This window comes from Schistosoma haematobium, chromosome ZW, assembly GCF_000699445.3.
Source record: "Schistosoma haematobium chromosome ZW, whole genome shotgun sequence".
Taxonomy (NCBI): domain Eukaryota; kingdom Metazoa; phylum Platyhelminthes; class Trematoda; order Strigeidida; family Schistosomatidae; genus Schistosoma; species Schistosoma haematobium.
Genome location: NC_067195.1, coordinates 39,024,358 through 39,038,293, shown reverse-complemented (window position 1 = coordinate 39,038,293; position 13,936 = coordinate 39,024,358). Strand labels below are relative to the sequence as shown.

Below are 13,936 nucleotides of genomic sequence, written 5' to 3'. Positions count from 1 at the left end.
TATTTGTTTAGAACTGTAAAGTCCAAACTATGGTTTGGATAGATGAATAGCCGTCCAGGTACGTTAGACACGCGCCTTTTCCCGTCGAAATCAAAACAAGTAATCGAGTAAGTAGCGGTTCTATAATTCATCATAAACTTATATGTAAATCGTTACCTAAACAAATATTACCACCCGGCTATTCAACCAATAATTGTTCAATCAATCAAATCTAAATTACAATAAATAAAGAAGTTGATAAAAGATGAGGGAAAATTACAAGTCACAACAAATGAACGTTATTCTATCCTGACTGGATAGGACACACACAAAAGTAGGAGCAAATCAATATGGCTACCGCTAAGAACAAGTGTCAAGTAAAACAACACTGATGCAGTTCGGGAAGAAACACGAACAATTCAAATGTAATCAAAAGACAACAATGTACAACTAAGGGGATCAATAGGAACAAAGGGCAAGTATATACATGGAGGGATTTTCACAAACACACAAAACATTCAAAATGGATCTTACACCGGCCCCCGAAATCCCTCCATACCACACAAGCTTCCTTGGTGCCTACGGTCATGGTTCATTATATAACATATTACACTATAGGAACGAGTAGGACTTACAGCAGTACGCCTACGCGACCTGACTACATAATTAACAAAAAAGACTAATCCGAAGCTTCAAGGAGACCTGCTTCACATGTTCTCTAGTGATCAACAATAACAGTCGTGGTTTAGACCTAATCACTCTTCCCCAAACTCCACCCATACTGTTGGATGAGGGCCTTGATGACAATTCAATATTTATCTTCTGCTGATTCGACTGTTGCACAAACCTCCTTAACTCAGAAACTGCTCCTATGAAGCTTGACGCACTGTCACTGTAAGTCTCTGGAGGTTTCCTTCTTCTAATAAAACGTAATAAGGCCGTTATAAATGAATCAGTAATCAAACTATACATCAGTTCAATATGTACTGCCCATGTTTGCAAAAAGTAAACACATATCCATATCCTTTTTCTAATGACCTTCCTATGTGTCCTTGTTCTTTATGACAATGTCTATTTATCATTTCCGTCACTAAGTGTCGACTGGGTAAAATTACTGGATGTTTAAAAGCATTTGGGAAGTCTGAGTAGCTTAGCCGACCTGTAACACAGAGTAACCCATCAAGCATTATCGGTGATAAACCTTTCACATCATCATGACTTACTACTTTACTGCTGTTTTTAAATTCGCTAAGTAATTCTCCATACTTTCAGCTCTGAATCATCAATAAAATCTTACGCTTGGCAATGTCAAGCTCTTTGACCTTTAAACATCCTAGATGAACGGATGCTTCACAACTCGGTAAACGAAGTACTATCAGGAATTCGATGAACCTTGTAAACCAGGTTACAGCTCTGACTAATTTCAACCACTCGGAATAATAAGAGGTGAGTACCACCGGGAGCGATAACTAGGTTGCAATTGTATTTCAGGGATCTTTTCCGCATAGCCTTAATAAAATTACTTTCAATATCTTTTGTATACTTGATATACAGAATGTCATCTTTCAACAATCTACGCTTCAAACTCTGTAGTCTACTGTTTGCCACTTCATAAGTCCCCCTTTCATATTTGGGTTCACTTTCCATGGTATAGGAACTACAAAATGACCATTTTCGAAGCGTGTGCCCCCTTCCACAATCCTTATAGCCGCCTTATCTTCTATTGATACTGATTTATCATTTGAATAAACATCAGAAGACTCTACATCATAAAGTTTACGTATTTCGTTCTCTAAATTCTGTAATTTACTGGCATGATTAACAACTCTTTTCCTATATTCCGAATATGACGCAGGTCCGAAAACCGTCCACCCCAGCAACGTTTTCACAGCGCACGGGTTCTTCCTTCCACCCAACCGTTGGTCTAACACCCAATGTGCTTCTGGTACGTCGCAACCAATCAACAGTAAAACTTCTTCAGAGTCTAGGCTATCTATTGGCACATCACTTAAATACGGCCACTTAACTAGGTTGTTGATTGCCGACTTTGTTGGCTTATGACCTGGTATACTTGCTACAATCAGAGCTCCTTCAATCGTAACATGTTCAGATCGATCTAAAGAATATACCTCAAAAGGCGCACTCGTGACCTTCATTGTTCTATTAACGCCCACAGTCTCAACTACCACTGATGCTTGGTCTTCGTTCAGCCCGAGACCTCAAACAGTTTGATTTTTTCAGTGTCACATCAGAACCGTTGTCCAACAGAGCATAACCCACAATCTCGGCATTTCGCGATTTCAACCGTACGGGAATCGTTCCTAAACACACTTGACTGATTATTGATTTAGTATATCCGCAACAATTCGGGATACCAGGTTTATCATTTTCGCTGTGCAGCAAAGAATGATGTTTCTTCTCACAACCATTAACGTTACAACGTTTTGTCAGCTTACATCCATCAACTTTATGTCCTTGCCTAAGGCAGACAAAACAGATGCCATTAACTTTTGCGTGAGACCATCCCTCTTGAACGATAAGCGCTAAATATTTTGGACATTTATAAATAGCATGGTCCTGGGAACACACATTGCATTTAGCTCTCTCTCTCGAATTCTTCTCCTGCTCCAATTGCAAGTGACAATTTGTCTTTAAGTCGTGTCCCTTTTTCGGACGATTCGCTAACCGTCCAAACCTACCATTAGCTACTCTCGCGCGGGATGCTATAAATTGGGTAAGCTCGTCAAAGGTCGGTTCTCTATCATCTTCAGTCAATTCATCCACCCAGTCCGCCCACTGGGCTTGCATAACTTGAGGTAAGAGTCTTACTATTTTCTCTAAAGTAATTAGAGAATTTAAGTCGGCCGTATACTTCATCTGTTTCAAAACCATAGAACAATTTTCCATCCTTATAGCTAGATTTGTCAGTTGCTCAGGATCACTGTAATCAACATTTGTAGTTTTGAATACGTCCTCTAAAGTTTCCCTAGGGATTACATGCGCCTGTCCGAACAACCGTTTTAGAATTTCTTTGGCCTTCTTGACATCGGAAGAGGCTTCCAACATGCCACAACCCTCAATGGCTGTTTTCGCCTTACCCTTACAATAATATATCAAATAAAGCAAGCGTTGACCATCATCCTTGACCCTTGATTCTACATAGGTCTCAAACTCCCTTAAAAACTTCCAAGAACCTCTTGGTTGACCGTCGAAATAACTTAACCTTTGGTAACTCTGGACCTACGAAATGCGTCGTAGGCATCACGCTTTTCGCTTGCTTCACGTCTAAACTAAGGTTTTCTATGCCATCTGTCATTATATCGCAACAAGATTCACTATAATTACAATCGTCCCTATTAGAATATGAACCATGACACATAGAAGCATCAGAAGGCACTTGCCTTGATTGAGGGGATCCATCCCTTTGTTCATCCCTTTTAACATCCACGAGCCTTGGACTTAATTTCCTTCGACGATTGTTTGGCATCGCAAGCGAACGACCAAATATTCCCAGAGACAATGATTGGAATCAACGAAACGAAAGCCAAACGAATTCGACTAAAATATTTGTTTAGAACTGTAAAGTCCAAACTATGGTTTGGATAGATGAATAGCCGTCCAGGTACGTTAGACACGCGCCTTTTCCCGTCGAAATCAAAACAAGTAATCGAGTAAGTAGCGGTTCTATAATTCATCATAAACTTATATGTAAATCGTTACCTAAACAAATATTACCACCCGGCTATTCAACCAATAATTGTTCAATCAATCAAATCTAAATTACAATAAATAAAGAAGTTGATAAAAGATGAGGGAAAATTACAAGTCACAACAAATGAACGTTATTCTATCCTGACTGGATAGGACACACACAAAAGTAGGAGCAAATCAATATGGCTACCGCTAAGAACAAGTGTCAAGTAAAACAACACTGATGCAGTTCGGGAAGAAACACGAACAATTCAAATGTAATCAAAAGACAACAATGTACAACTAAGGGGATCAATAGGAACAAAGGGCAAGTATATACATGGAGGGATTTTCACAAACACACAAAACATTCAAAATGGATCTTACAACTACCTCGAGGAATTGTGCACGTGTGTCGATCACGCCGTGCTCGGAGAAGTCTGCTTCTGCGTAGTAAACCAGGCTTCGATGTTGTCTGGCCAGAAGCGCATCAGTTGAAACGAAGGTGGGGACAAAGTCTTAAGCTCAAGTACTTTGTGTATCTGTTCAATCATGATGAAATATGAAGTACGAGAATGGACGAGTGAAAAATATATATATGTCCAAAAACACGAAAGAAGATATCACAATGTATAAAAATTAAGATAAGGCAATAATATATAGAATCCCAAAGAGGAATAGACACACGGTTTACGATTTGGTGTGCCAGATTACGTTAGGCTCGCCAATGAAGATGCCACAGGTATTCAATGTTTGACAACGCTATAACCAGTAACACCTTCTAATATAACTCGTACCCACTAAGAAAAATCAAAAGACAGAAGTGAGGAGGTTCGAAGATATATTTGATAGGCTATCAGTATATCGAGGATCGTCTGATCTAATCTGGCTAGCAAATGCAGGGGCTGTTGAGCATGGCGTTCCCACTCGTGATCTGGTGAGGGTGCATGACGGAGGGCCTTCGGCTAGGTGAGTCCATTAAAACTAATGTGGTCAGCATCCAATGTCGAAAACTTACAGAGCTATTGATTTTGGGGATTTATTTACCGCTACACTGTTACAGATTCACATATCTTAGTGTATCCTATAATTTGTATCTTCTCTGCGTGTTTTTTTCATTCTCCTTGTAACAATGCCTACATCTGTGTTCCTGTTATCCGCTTTTCTATTGGGGTCCACATTGATGTCCTCATTCACATCCAGGGCTGGGCTCATGATAACACTCACTATTTCCTCGAAAACTGAGCTTTGCTCATCTGCTGCTGTCTGTTTATCTGAGGGAAATACTCTAGCACTTGTCACAGTACATTCCATCATCGACCAGGAAATAACATGCAGATCTGTCACAACGATGTTTCACTTGCTCCATAAATTTGTTTTATGACCTCACAGAAGGAGCAACAGCAAAACTGATCGCTAGGACAAGTGTCATTTAAGGCTTGGTAGGTGATAGACACTGAACACAAACGAAAACAGAGATTTGTATATCACTGTACATAACAGCAACAAAAAAATCCCGACTTCAGTAGATGCAAAACGATCTCAACACCTTTGGACAAAGATATACTCAACGAGAAAATAAAATACCAGTGCCCTTTGTATAGATGAAAACCTTCTCTAGAAAAAGAGATACTCTTCGAGTTTTCTTCAAATGAAATGAATTCAATTAAAGCAAAGACAGAAGTCTTGATAATACAATAAGTGATACAATAAAATATAATCATGGAGAAAAAACCACTGTTCTTTTTAAATAACGCGTTAAAACTTTTCAAGACAATTTTCGGCTGTTTTCAATCCAAGCCTTGAAATGATTTATTTTCGGACCTACATTCTCGGCTGGATTGCTCGAAAACTTACCAAGCTAGCTTTTACTGGGTCTTTCGTTAATAACAATCAGTAGATCAATTGTAAGTTGAAAAAGCTGAATGGTCTGGTTCATATTTTGGTTCTGATCTGAAGGGCAGCTTGTCAAGCTGTAAACATATATTTATTTCAGTTGATTTTATGATGTGCACATTTAAAACCAATTTTGATGAGTAACATTCAAATATTTTGTTCTGAGTAGAGGATACGATGAACATAATGTTATGATCAATCTGACTGAGATTAACCACTGTGTTCATCTTCATAGGGTGCGAAGACCATCTGAATCACTCATAGTCAATAGTTGTATCAAACCACGACTTTGGTGCTACATTCTTGCCACACTGTAGCGTGGCGTCGAGTTGCGATTGGCTATGAACACCGCTACCATGAAACACGTGCCAAATGACTCCATAAAATCCCCCGGAAGCGAAAGATCAGAAGGTAGTTAATGGACCAAGTCGAGATATATTTGCTGGCGATCTCGTGGTATCGAAAGGATACCGAGATCGTGCCAGGGTACAAGCTTGGTTACAGAACGTAACCGAATTCGCGCGAAGTCACAGTCAAAGTGTGTGAATAGTGGATGCTGTTTAGTGCAGTTAAACAAAGCACATTAAAACAGTCACTGGTACAATCAGTTACAATAATAATTGTTTTCAATAAACCAGTCGTGTTCTCGTGATAAATGTGAGTCACTACAGGGGCCCCCCGCTAGAAAGGGTTTACACTTTCGATAAATAGCGGTTTAAATCGTGGGACTGATCGGCTGACGAGCGATTGTAGTACGGAAGAATTGGCGGAACAGGAATGCGATCATTGATCGTCGAGTTGCCAACGAAGGTCGTTTTCGGAGAACGGTACCAGGAGCGATGTGCTGTATTTGTTGCTTGAGTTGGCATGCTACACGAGAGTGGTTTGTATCCAGAATCTGAAGAGGGCGTTCGTAGGGAATGCGGACCAGAAACGCTGCAGACGAAGGACGAAACCACGTTGAGCCAAAAGACCAGAAGCGACCATAACGACCAAGTTCGAGACCAAGCGTATGCCAAGCATTCGAAACCAATATATCGACTGAGTTCGTTGACAAGAGCATGGGTGGCCAATTCAGCTTTCGTCAAAGTTGACTGAAGTCGACGAAACCAAACGGAGATGGTCGAAGGCGTGGGCTCAGGAAACAAAAAGAAAATCAAAAAAGAGAAGTGTAGCATGCGTGTAGTATAGGAATAATCCTACACCATATCGGTTGTTGACTGTGCGACTATTCGCGGAAGCGTACGGGCAACCGTACTCGGCGACCGGAACGTGAGACGGCAGTCTCGTTCGTATCGCGTGAGCCTGCAATCTCATCCGAGGTCAGAGGCGGCGTGGTCTGCTGATCTGGACGTGAGACTATCGTCTCGTCCGTAGATGGTGCAGATGACGCGTGCTGTTGACCGGGATGTGAGAATGAGGTCTCAGATATATCTAGCGTGGGATCTGAAGAAGATTTAAGGACCCCGCTAGGTTTGATAGGTCTAGCATTGAATCTCATGTTATCAGATAGGGCACCGTCATCGACGTGTGCTAGTTTGAGACGATCAACGCTGACGATCTCGACGCGTCCATATCGATCAACCTTGAAGGTCTTTACGTGACGAGCGATCACGTGAAAAGGGCCTTCGTAAGGCTGCTGCAAAGGTTTGCGTACCGAATCTACTCGTACAAAAACATGTGAACAGGTAGATAACTCTCGAGGGAGAGCGACCTGTCGATGTTGTATTCAAGTTGACACCGGAGACAGCGTTCGCATAAATGCAGACAGTCGATGGACGTAGTCTGATTTACCGAAATCAGGTCTGCTCCGTGGTGTGAAGAATTCTCCGGGCAGACGCAATGTCGTGCCGTATGCAAGTTTAGCAGCGGAACATTGGATATCTGCCTTCAAGCTTGTTCCGGTGCCTAAGAGAACGAGCCGTGAGGTTTCGTACCAGTTGCCGTTTTCGTGTGCTCGTAGAGCACTTTTAAGTTGGCAGTGAAACCGTTCAACTTAACCATTTGGTGCTGGGTGGTAGACGGTAATGCGTATGCGTTCCGTACCAAGCAGCCGGGTCAGCGAGGAGAATAGTTAATAGGGGAAAATTTCTCGGATAAAGCGTTGAATTTACCGTCACGCGAATAAAAAGTGACAAGGATCCGGTACACATACATGTGAGTCTATTATATTAATACTGTTCTTATCGTTATCCGTCATGTCGAGTATATTATACATTAAAAGATAATATGAAAATATACGACAGACGTGGATAGGTAAACTATAGAATCACCAAATTGGCTTCTTTGGAAGATTTGACCAGAGGCTGGGGCGTGTTCCAAAATACGGCTCACCAGTTGTAGCGTGGTGTCGAATTGGGATTGACTATGAACACCACTACAAAGGATCGCGTGCCAAATAAATCCATAAATTCCACTAGAAGCCAAATATCAGAAGGTAGTTAATGGACCAAGTCGAGATATATTTGCTGGCGATCTCGTGGTATCGAAAGGATACCGAGATCGTGCCAGGGTACAAGCTTGGTTACAGAACGTAACCGAATTCGCGCGAAGTCACAGTCAAAGTGTGTGAATAGTGGATGCTGTTTAGTGCAGTTAAACAAAGCACATTAAAACAGTCACTGGTACAATCAGTTACAATAATAATTGTTTTCAATAAACCAGTCGTGTTCTCGTGATAAAGATGAGTCACTACAGCACTATAGTACAGTAGCGAATGTCGAAATTTGAAATATATCATCTGTGCTACACTTAAATGTTCCACTGATGAATAGAGAGATACACTACGAAGAAAAGTGGTTGATGATGTCACAGGTATTCAGTGTTTGACAACGCTTCTACCAGTAACACCTTCTAATATATTTCGTTCCCGCCCAGAGAAATCAAAAGACAGAGTCGAGGAGATCGGAAGAGTATATTTGGCGTTGACCAATATATCGGAATTCTGTGATCTAATCTGGCTAGCGATTGCGGTTGATGTTGAGCACGGCGTTACCACACGTGATCTGGTGCGGATGCCTGACCGAGCGCCTTCAGCTAGATGAGTCCACTAAAACATATGGTCAGCATCCAATGTCGAAAACTTAGTGCTATTTATTTTGGGGATTTATTTACCGCTACAGATCACTCCCCCTAGTGGGGCAGTGACGACCCTAAGATGTGGCCAGCCAGAAGTTTAAACCCAACGAGTTTGTCGTTGGTAAACACTCTTCTGATAGCTTACTAAGTGTAGCAGCGTCTGGTCGTCTTTCCTTACTATATGGGACCGAGGTACAACATAGTAAAAAAAAAGTTGCAACGAAAACTTCGACTCCTCGTAAACTGCATCGTTCTTTTCCAGCCGTCCTGGAAAAGAAAAAAGAAAGTGTAAGTGCATGTCGCAATACACTGGTATGTGCATAAAAACACAATGCCGGCGAAAAAAAATGGAAAATAAACTCGAGCACAAGTAATAGCGTTAAAAAAAAATAATTTTTCTTTTTTTTTTGTTTTTTTTAAATAAAAATATAAGTATATAGGCATATTAAAATTGTTTTTTAATGAAAAAATTATATATCGTTAAAAAGAAAGATCGGGATAATATAAAATGTCGAGTAGTGCCTTACGTGCAGTAGTCGTTTAAATGTTCTGGAAATCTTACTCTTCTTCCAGAACGCGTCGTTTTAGGTATATTTTCAGATACATTCGGAGTATCATCGCTAGTGTTGGTTGTCGGTTGAGGAATTATGAGTGTAGGAGTCGCGTTGTGCGATTGTACCGAAGGAAAGTCGACGTGAATAGGATTTCCTTCTAAATATGCTGCTTTTAAGCGATCGATGCTGATGCTATCGTTGATTCCGTTCTTATCGACTATATAGTACTTAGATTCACGTTGAAGAACTTTGACAGTTCCTTCGTATGCTGATTCGAATGGTCGTCGATGCGAGTCTCGACGAACGAAAACGTGTGTACTATATCGTAAGTCAGGTTGAACGAAAACATCAGTTGATTGAGGTCGAGTGGAAGCAGGTTTAACTGAACGCATTGCGTTTGTAAGCCTGTTCGTGTAGGAGGTTAGATCCATGTTCATTGACGAGGATGAAGGATCTACGAATTCTCCTGCAAGTCGAAGCGTCATTCAATAAACGAGTTGAGCCGCACTGTATCCAATGTCAGCTTTCACTGCATTGCGAATACCTAATAAGACAAGTGGAAGACCGTCGGTCCACTGTGAAACGTTTGCAGCTGATAGTGAAGCTTTTAGTTGTCGGTGAAAACGTTCTACCAACCCGTTTGCTTGTGGGTGGTAGGCGGTCGTTCGGAATCGAGTGATTCCCAAAAGTGTGGTCAGATGACGGAAAAGTTCGGATTCAAACTGGCGTCCGCGGTCTGTAGTGATGGTTGAAGGGCAGCCGAAGTTTGCTACCCATCGTTCGACGAAGGTGCGGGCCACTGTTTCATCAGTGATGTCCTTGATAGGTACTGCTTCTGGCCATTGAGTGAAACGGTCTACGCAGGTTAAGAGATAAGAGTATCCATTTGAATCTGGTAAAGGTCCTACCAAATCCAGATGAACATGGTCGAAACGAGCATCGGGAGTTTTAAACGAGCCTAAGGGGGATTTATTGTGTCTGATAACCTTAGATTTTTGGCAGCTTACACAGGAGCGTGCCCACTCCCTCACGTCTTTATTCATGCCAGGCCAGCAAAACCGTTCTGCCATAAGCTTGATGGTTGCACGAACACCTGGATGAGAAAGTTTGTGCAATGTATTGAAGACATTGCGTCGATAATTTTTCGGCACGATTGGGCGATCCCTACCTGTAGATGTGTCACAAAGTAAGGTTTCCTTACCTGTTCCCATCTGTTTGATACGTAGTTTAAGGGTTGTGGACGATAACTCGTGCTGAAGATCAGTGTCTTCTTTTTGAAGCTCGGCGAGTTTAAGAAGGTCGATTCCTTGGAAACTGTTCAAGGAAGTTATGCGAAATAAGGCGTCTGCAACTACATTGTTTGCTCCAGAGATGTGTTGAATATCTGAAGTAAACTGCGAAATGTAGTCCAGTTGTCGAGACTCACGGGGAGAGTACTTGTCAGAAGGAGAGCTTAACGAGAAAGTGAGCGGTTTATGATCTGCGAAAAGAGTGAATTCACGGCCTTCGATATAGTGTTGGAAATGCCGTACAGCACAATACATAGCTAGGAGTTCCCTACCGAATGTGCTGTACCTCGATTCGGTGTCTAGCAACCGTCTAGAGAAAAATGCCAAGGGTTGCCAGGAGTTGTGAACCTATTGTTGTAAGACGCCACCGGTTGCCGAGTCCGATGCGTCTACTGCGATACTAATGGGTGCTTCGGTGTCCTGATGTGCGAGCATTGTGGCTTTAGCGGTAAGTTCCTTAACTGTGGAGAATGCTTTTCGCGCTCTGTCGTCCAGATTGGTGGATTTCGCATTTCCACGAAGTTGGTCGGTCAGAGGTTTCATAAGTAATGCGCATTTCGGTATGAAACGTCTATAGAAACTTACGAGGCCGTTAAACGTGCGTAATTGCTTGACGGTGGTCGGTTCTGGGTAATGCAGAATGGCCACCACTTTGGTTCTAAGGGGTCGAATTCCTTGAGCATCGATAGTGTGTCCCAGAAAGTCTAATGAGTCGGTTCCGATTTGGCATTTCTGAATGTTTACAGTAATGCCATGTTTTTGTAGTCGGTCGAAAACAAGATCCATATGCTTGAGATGCAATTCTCTGTCTGGACTTGCTATTTCACATACGCATGTACGAAGTTGAGACCTCGAAAAACGTCGTCTATGAATCTTTGGAATGTTTGAGCAGCGTTTCTTAGACCGAAGGGCATTCGCAAAAATTCATAGAGTCCGAAGTGAGTTATGATAGCTGTTTTCGGTATGTCGTCAGTAGCCATAGGGATTTGGTTATACGCTTTAACCAAGTCGATTTTCGAAAAGACAGTTGTACCTTTCAAGGTAGCTTTCCAGTCGTGAATGTGAGGCAACGAGTAACGATCGGGAATGGTTTTCTCATTCAATCGCCGATAGTCACCAGTTGGACGCCAATCGTTGCTGTCCTTTTTAGGGACCATGTGCAACGTAGGCGCCCATGGGCTATTTGACGGTCTTATGATTCCTAAGTCTATCATATGGTCGAATTCGTTTTTCGCTAACCTTAGCTTTTCGGGAGCTAGTCGACGTGCTTTAGAAAATACAGGTGGTCCTGTAGTCGTGATGTGATGTAACGTTGCTGGTTACACACGGTAATCTCGGTTGCGTTTGTTGTATCCCAGGATACTTATCGAGAAGTGGCTGATAGAGTGGGTCTATCATATATTTAATTGTGACTGGGGATAATTTGCAACCAGTAAAAGAAGTTACGCAAACGGATAAATTAGTGTTTCCGTCTACTAGCTTCCGTTTGCGCGTGTCGATGATCAGATTATGGTGTTGTAGAAGATCCATACCAATGATTGGCATAGAAACATCAGCAACAACGAAGATCCAGTGAATGGGTTTGCGTAAACCCACGTTAAGGTAAACGTACCTTTTGCCATATGTAGCGATCGGTTTTCCGTTTGCCGCCTGTAAGTTTAGGGTCGATTCGTGTAGTCGGTCGTTAGGATTTGCTGGGAGAACGCTAACTTCTGCGCCAGTGTCGACGAGATAGCGAACTCTCGTTGTCACATCTGTGACGAATAACAGACGGCTTTGTTCACCGGCTACGGTTGCCGTTAACGCGTGCCGGCTTGGAAGTTTCCCGAATTGCTTTTCGAATCAGTCGGTTTCGTGTTGGGAAAATTGCAGGGTTTTCTGCAATTTCTGGAAAACTTTCCATACTGGTTATGATACCAGCACCAGTCGGGGTTATCTGTCTCTCGTGGTCTAGAGACAGATCGCTTACGAGAAATGCTTCTACGTGGTGTGCGCGATCTCTTGCGGTCGGCACGAAGATTAAGATAACGCGTGAGTGTATGACATAACTCGGTTATGTCATTCTGAGTCGTTTGAGGTTTTTCTTTGACTGAAAATACCTCGGTAGTAGAAGGTTTCGTAATTTCTAAAATGCGGTCGGCAGATGCAGCTAGCTCGTCTAAGGCGTTGTTCTGGAACGAGACCAGAACTGCTTGCACCTGTTGGGGAAGTTTTGACAAGAAGAGTTGTTTGAATAGACCTTCGTCGAAAGTTCTTGGGCCTATAATCTCTCTCATCCGTTGCAACATGTCCGTCGCAGAACCGTGTTGCAGGTCGATGTTATTGAAGAGTTGATCTAACCTTTGTCGATCGGTTAGGTCTCCTCGTTTAAGAATCGAGCGTTTTAAGATTTCGTAAGGATCGGGAACATCACTAGTAAACATACTAGGTGTTACGTACCTGTTGAATTAGCGCGGTAGTGCCTTGACTACTGCGAGGAATTGTGCACGTGTGTCGATCACGCCGTGCTCGGAGAAGTCGGCTTCTGCGTAGCAAAACCAGGCTTCGATGTTGTCGGGCCAGAAAGGCATCAGTTGAAACGAAGGCGGGGACAAAGTCTTAAGCTTGAGTACTTTAGGTGTCTGTTCAGTCATGATGAAGTATGAAGTACGATAATGAACGAGGGGAAAATATATATATATCCCAGAAAAAACACGAAAAAAAAATCACAATGTTTAAAAAAAATAAAAAATAAGGCAATGATATATAAAAATCCCAAAAAGGAACAGACTCACAGTTGCAATTAGGTGTACCAGATCACGTCGGTCTCACCAATGATGATGTCACAGGTATTCAGTGTTTGACAACGCTTCTACCAGTAACACCTTCTAATATATTTCGTTCCCGCCCAGAGAAATCAAAAGACAGAGTCGAGGAGATCGGAAGAGTATATTTGGCGTTGACCAATATATCGGAATTCTGTGATCTAATCTGGCTAGCGATTGCGGTTGATGTTGAGCACGGCGTTACCACACGTGATCTGGTGCGGATGCCTGACCGAGCGCCTTCAGCTAGATGAGTCCACTAAAACATATGGTCAGCATCCAATGTCGAAAACTTAGTGCTATTTATTTTGGGGATTTATTTACCGCTACATGGTTACTAACTATAACTTTCAAGTACCTTATAGTCAACACACTGGAACGAAACATCTCTCTGTAGGAACTAATCCCACCAACAAAAAGTGTAAGCCACACTCCACAGCCCTATGTCAAGTGAAATAAAGACTTATTATCAACAGTTCGGTATTACGAAATAACGAGGTAGAATAATAAGGGTAAATATAAGCAGAAGCCAAACAATAATGTTTTGTTAAAGGAGACTGAGACATACTAAGATATGCCTGTACACGTTTTCGATTAACGTTAACATACACAAAAATAGAGGGAATTAAGAAAAACGCGAATACAA

The 13,936-nt window shown here is 42.1% G+C and overlaps 1 protein-coding gene across 1 annotated transcript; it reads right to left on the bottom strand.

Moving 5' to 3' along the window:
• Window positions 1-5,860: 5,860 nt before the first annotated feature.
• Window positions 5,861-13,046, bottom strand: MS3_00001155 (uncharacterized protein). Its single transcript, XM_051208651.1, has one exon. The coding sequence runs from the start codon at window positions 10,739-10,741 to the stop codon at window positions 9,683-9,685; it is 1,059 nt and encodes a 352-aa protein (XP_051071371.1). The 5' UTR covers window positions 10,742-13,046; the 3' UTR covers window positions 5,861-9,682.
• Window positions 13,047-13,936: the final 890 nt, after the last annotated feature.

Coding starts and splice junctions, on each gene's coding strand:
- MS3_00001155 (XM_051208651.1), bottom strand. CDS start 10,741: ATGTATTGTGCTGTACGGCATTTCCAACACTATATCGAAGGCCGTGAA.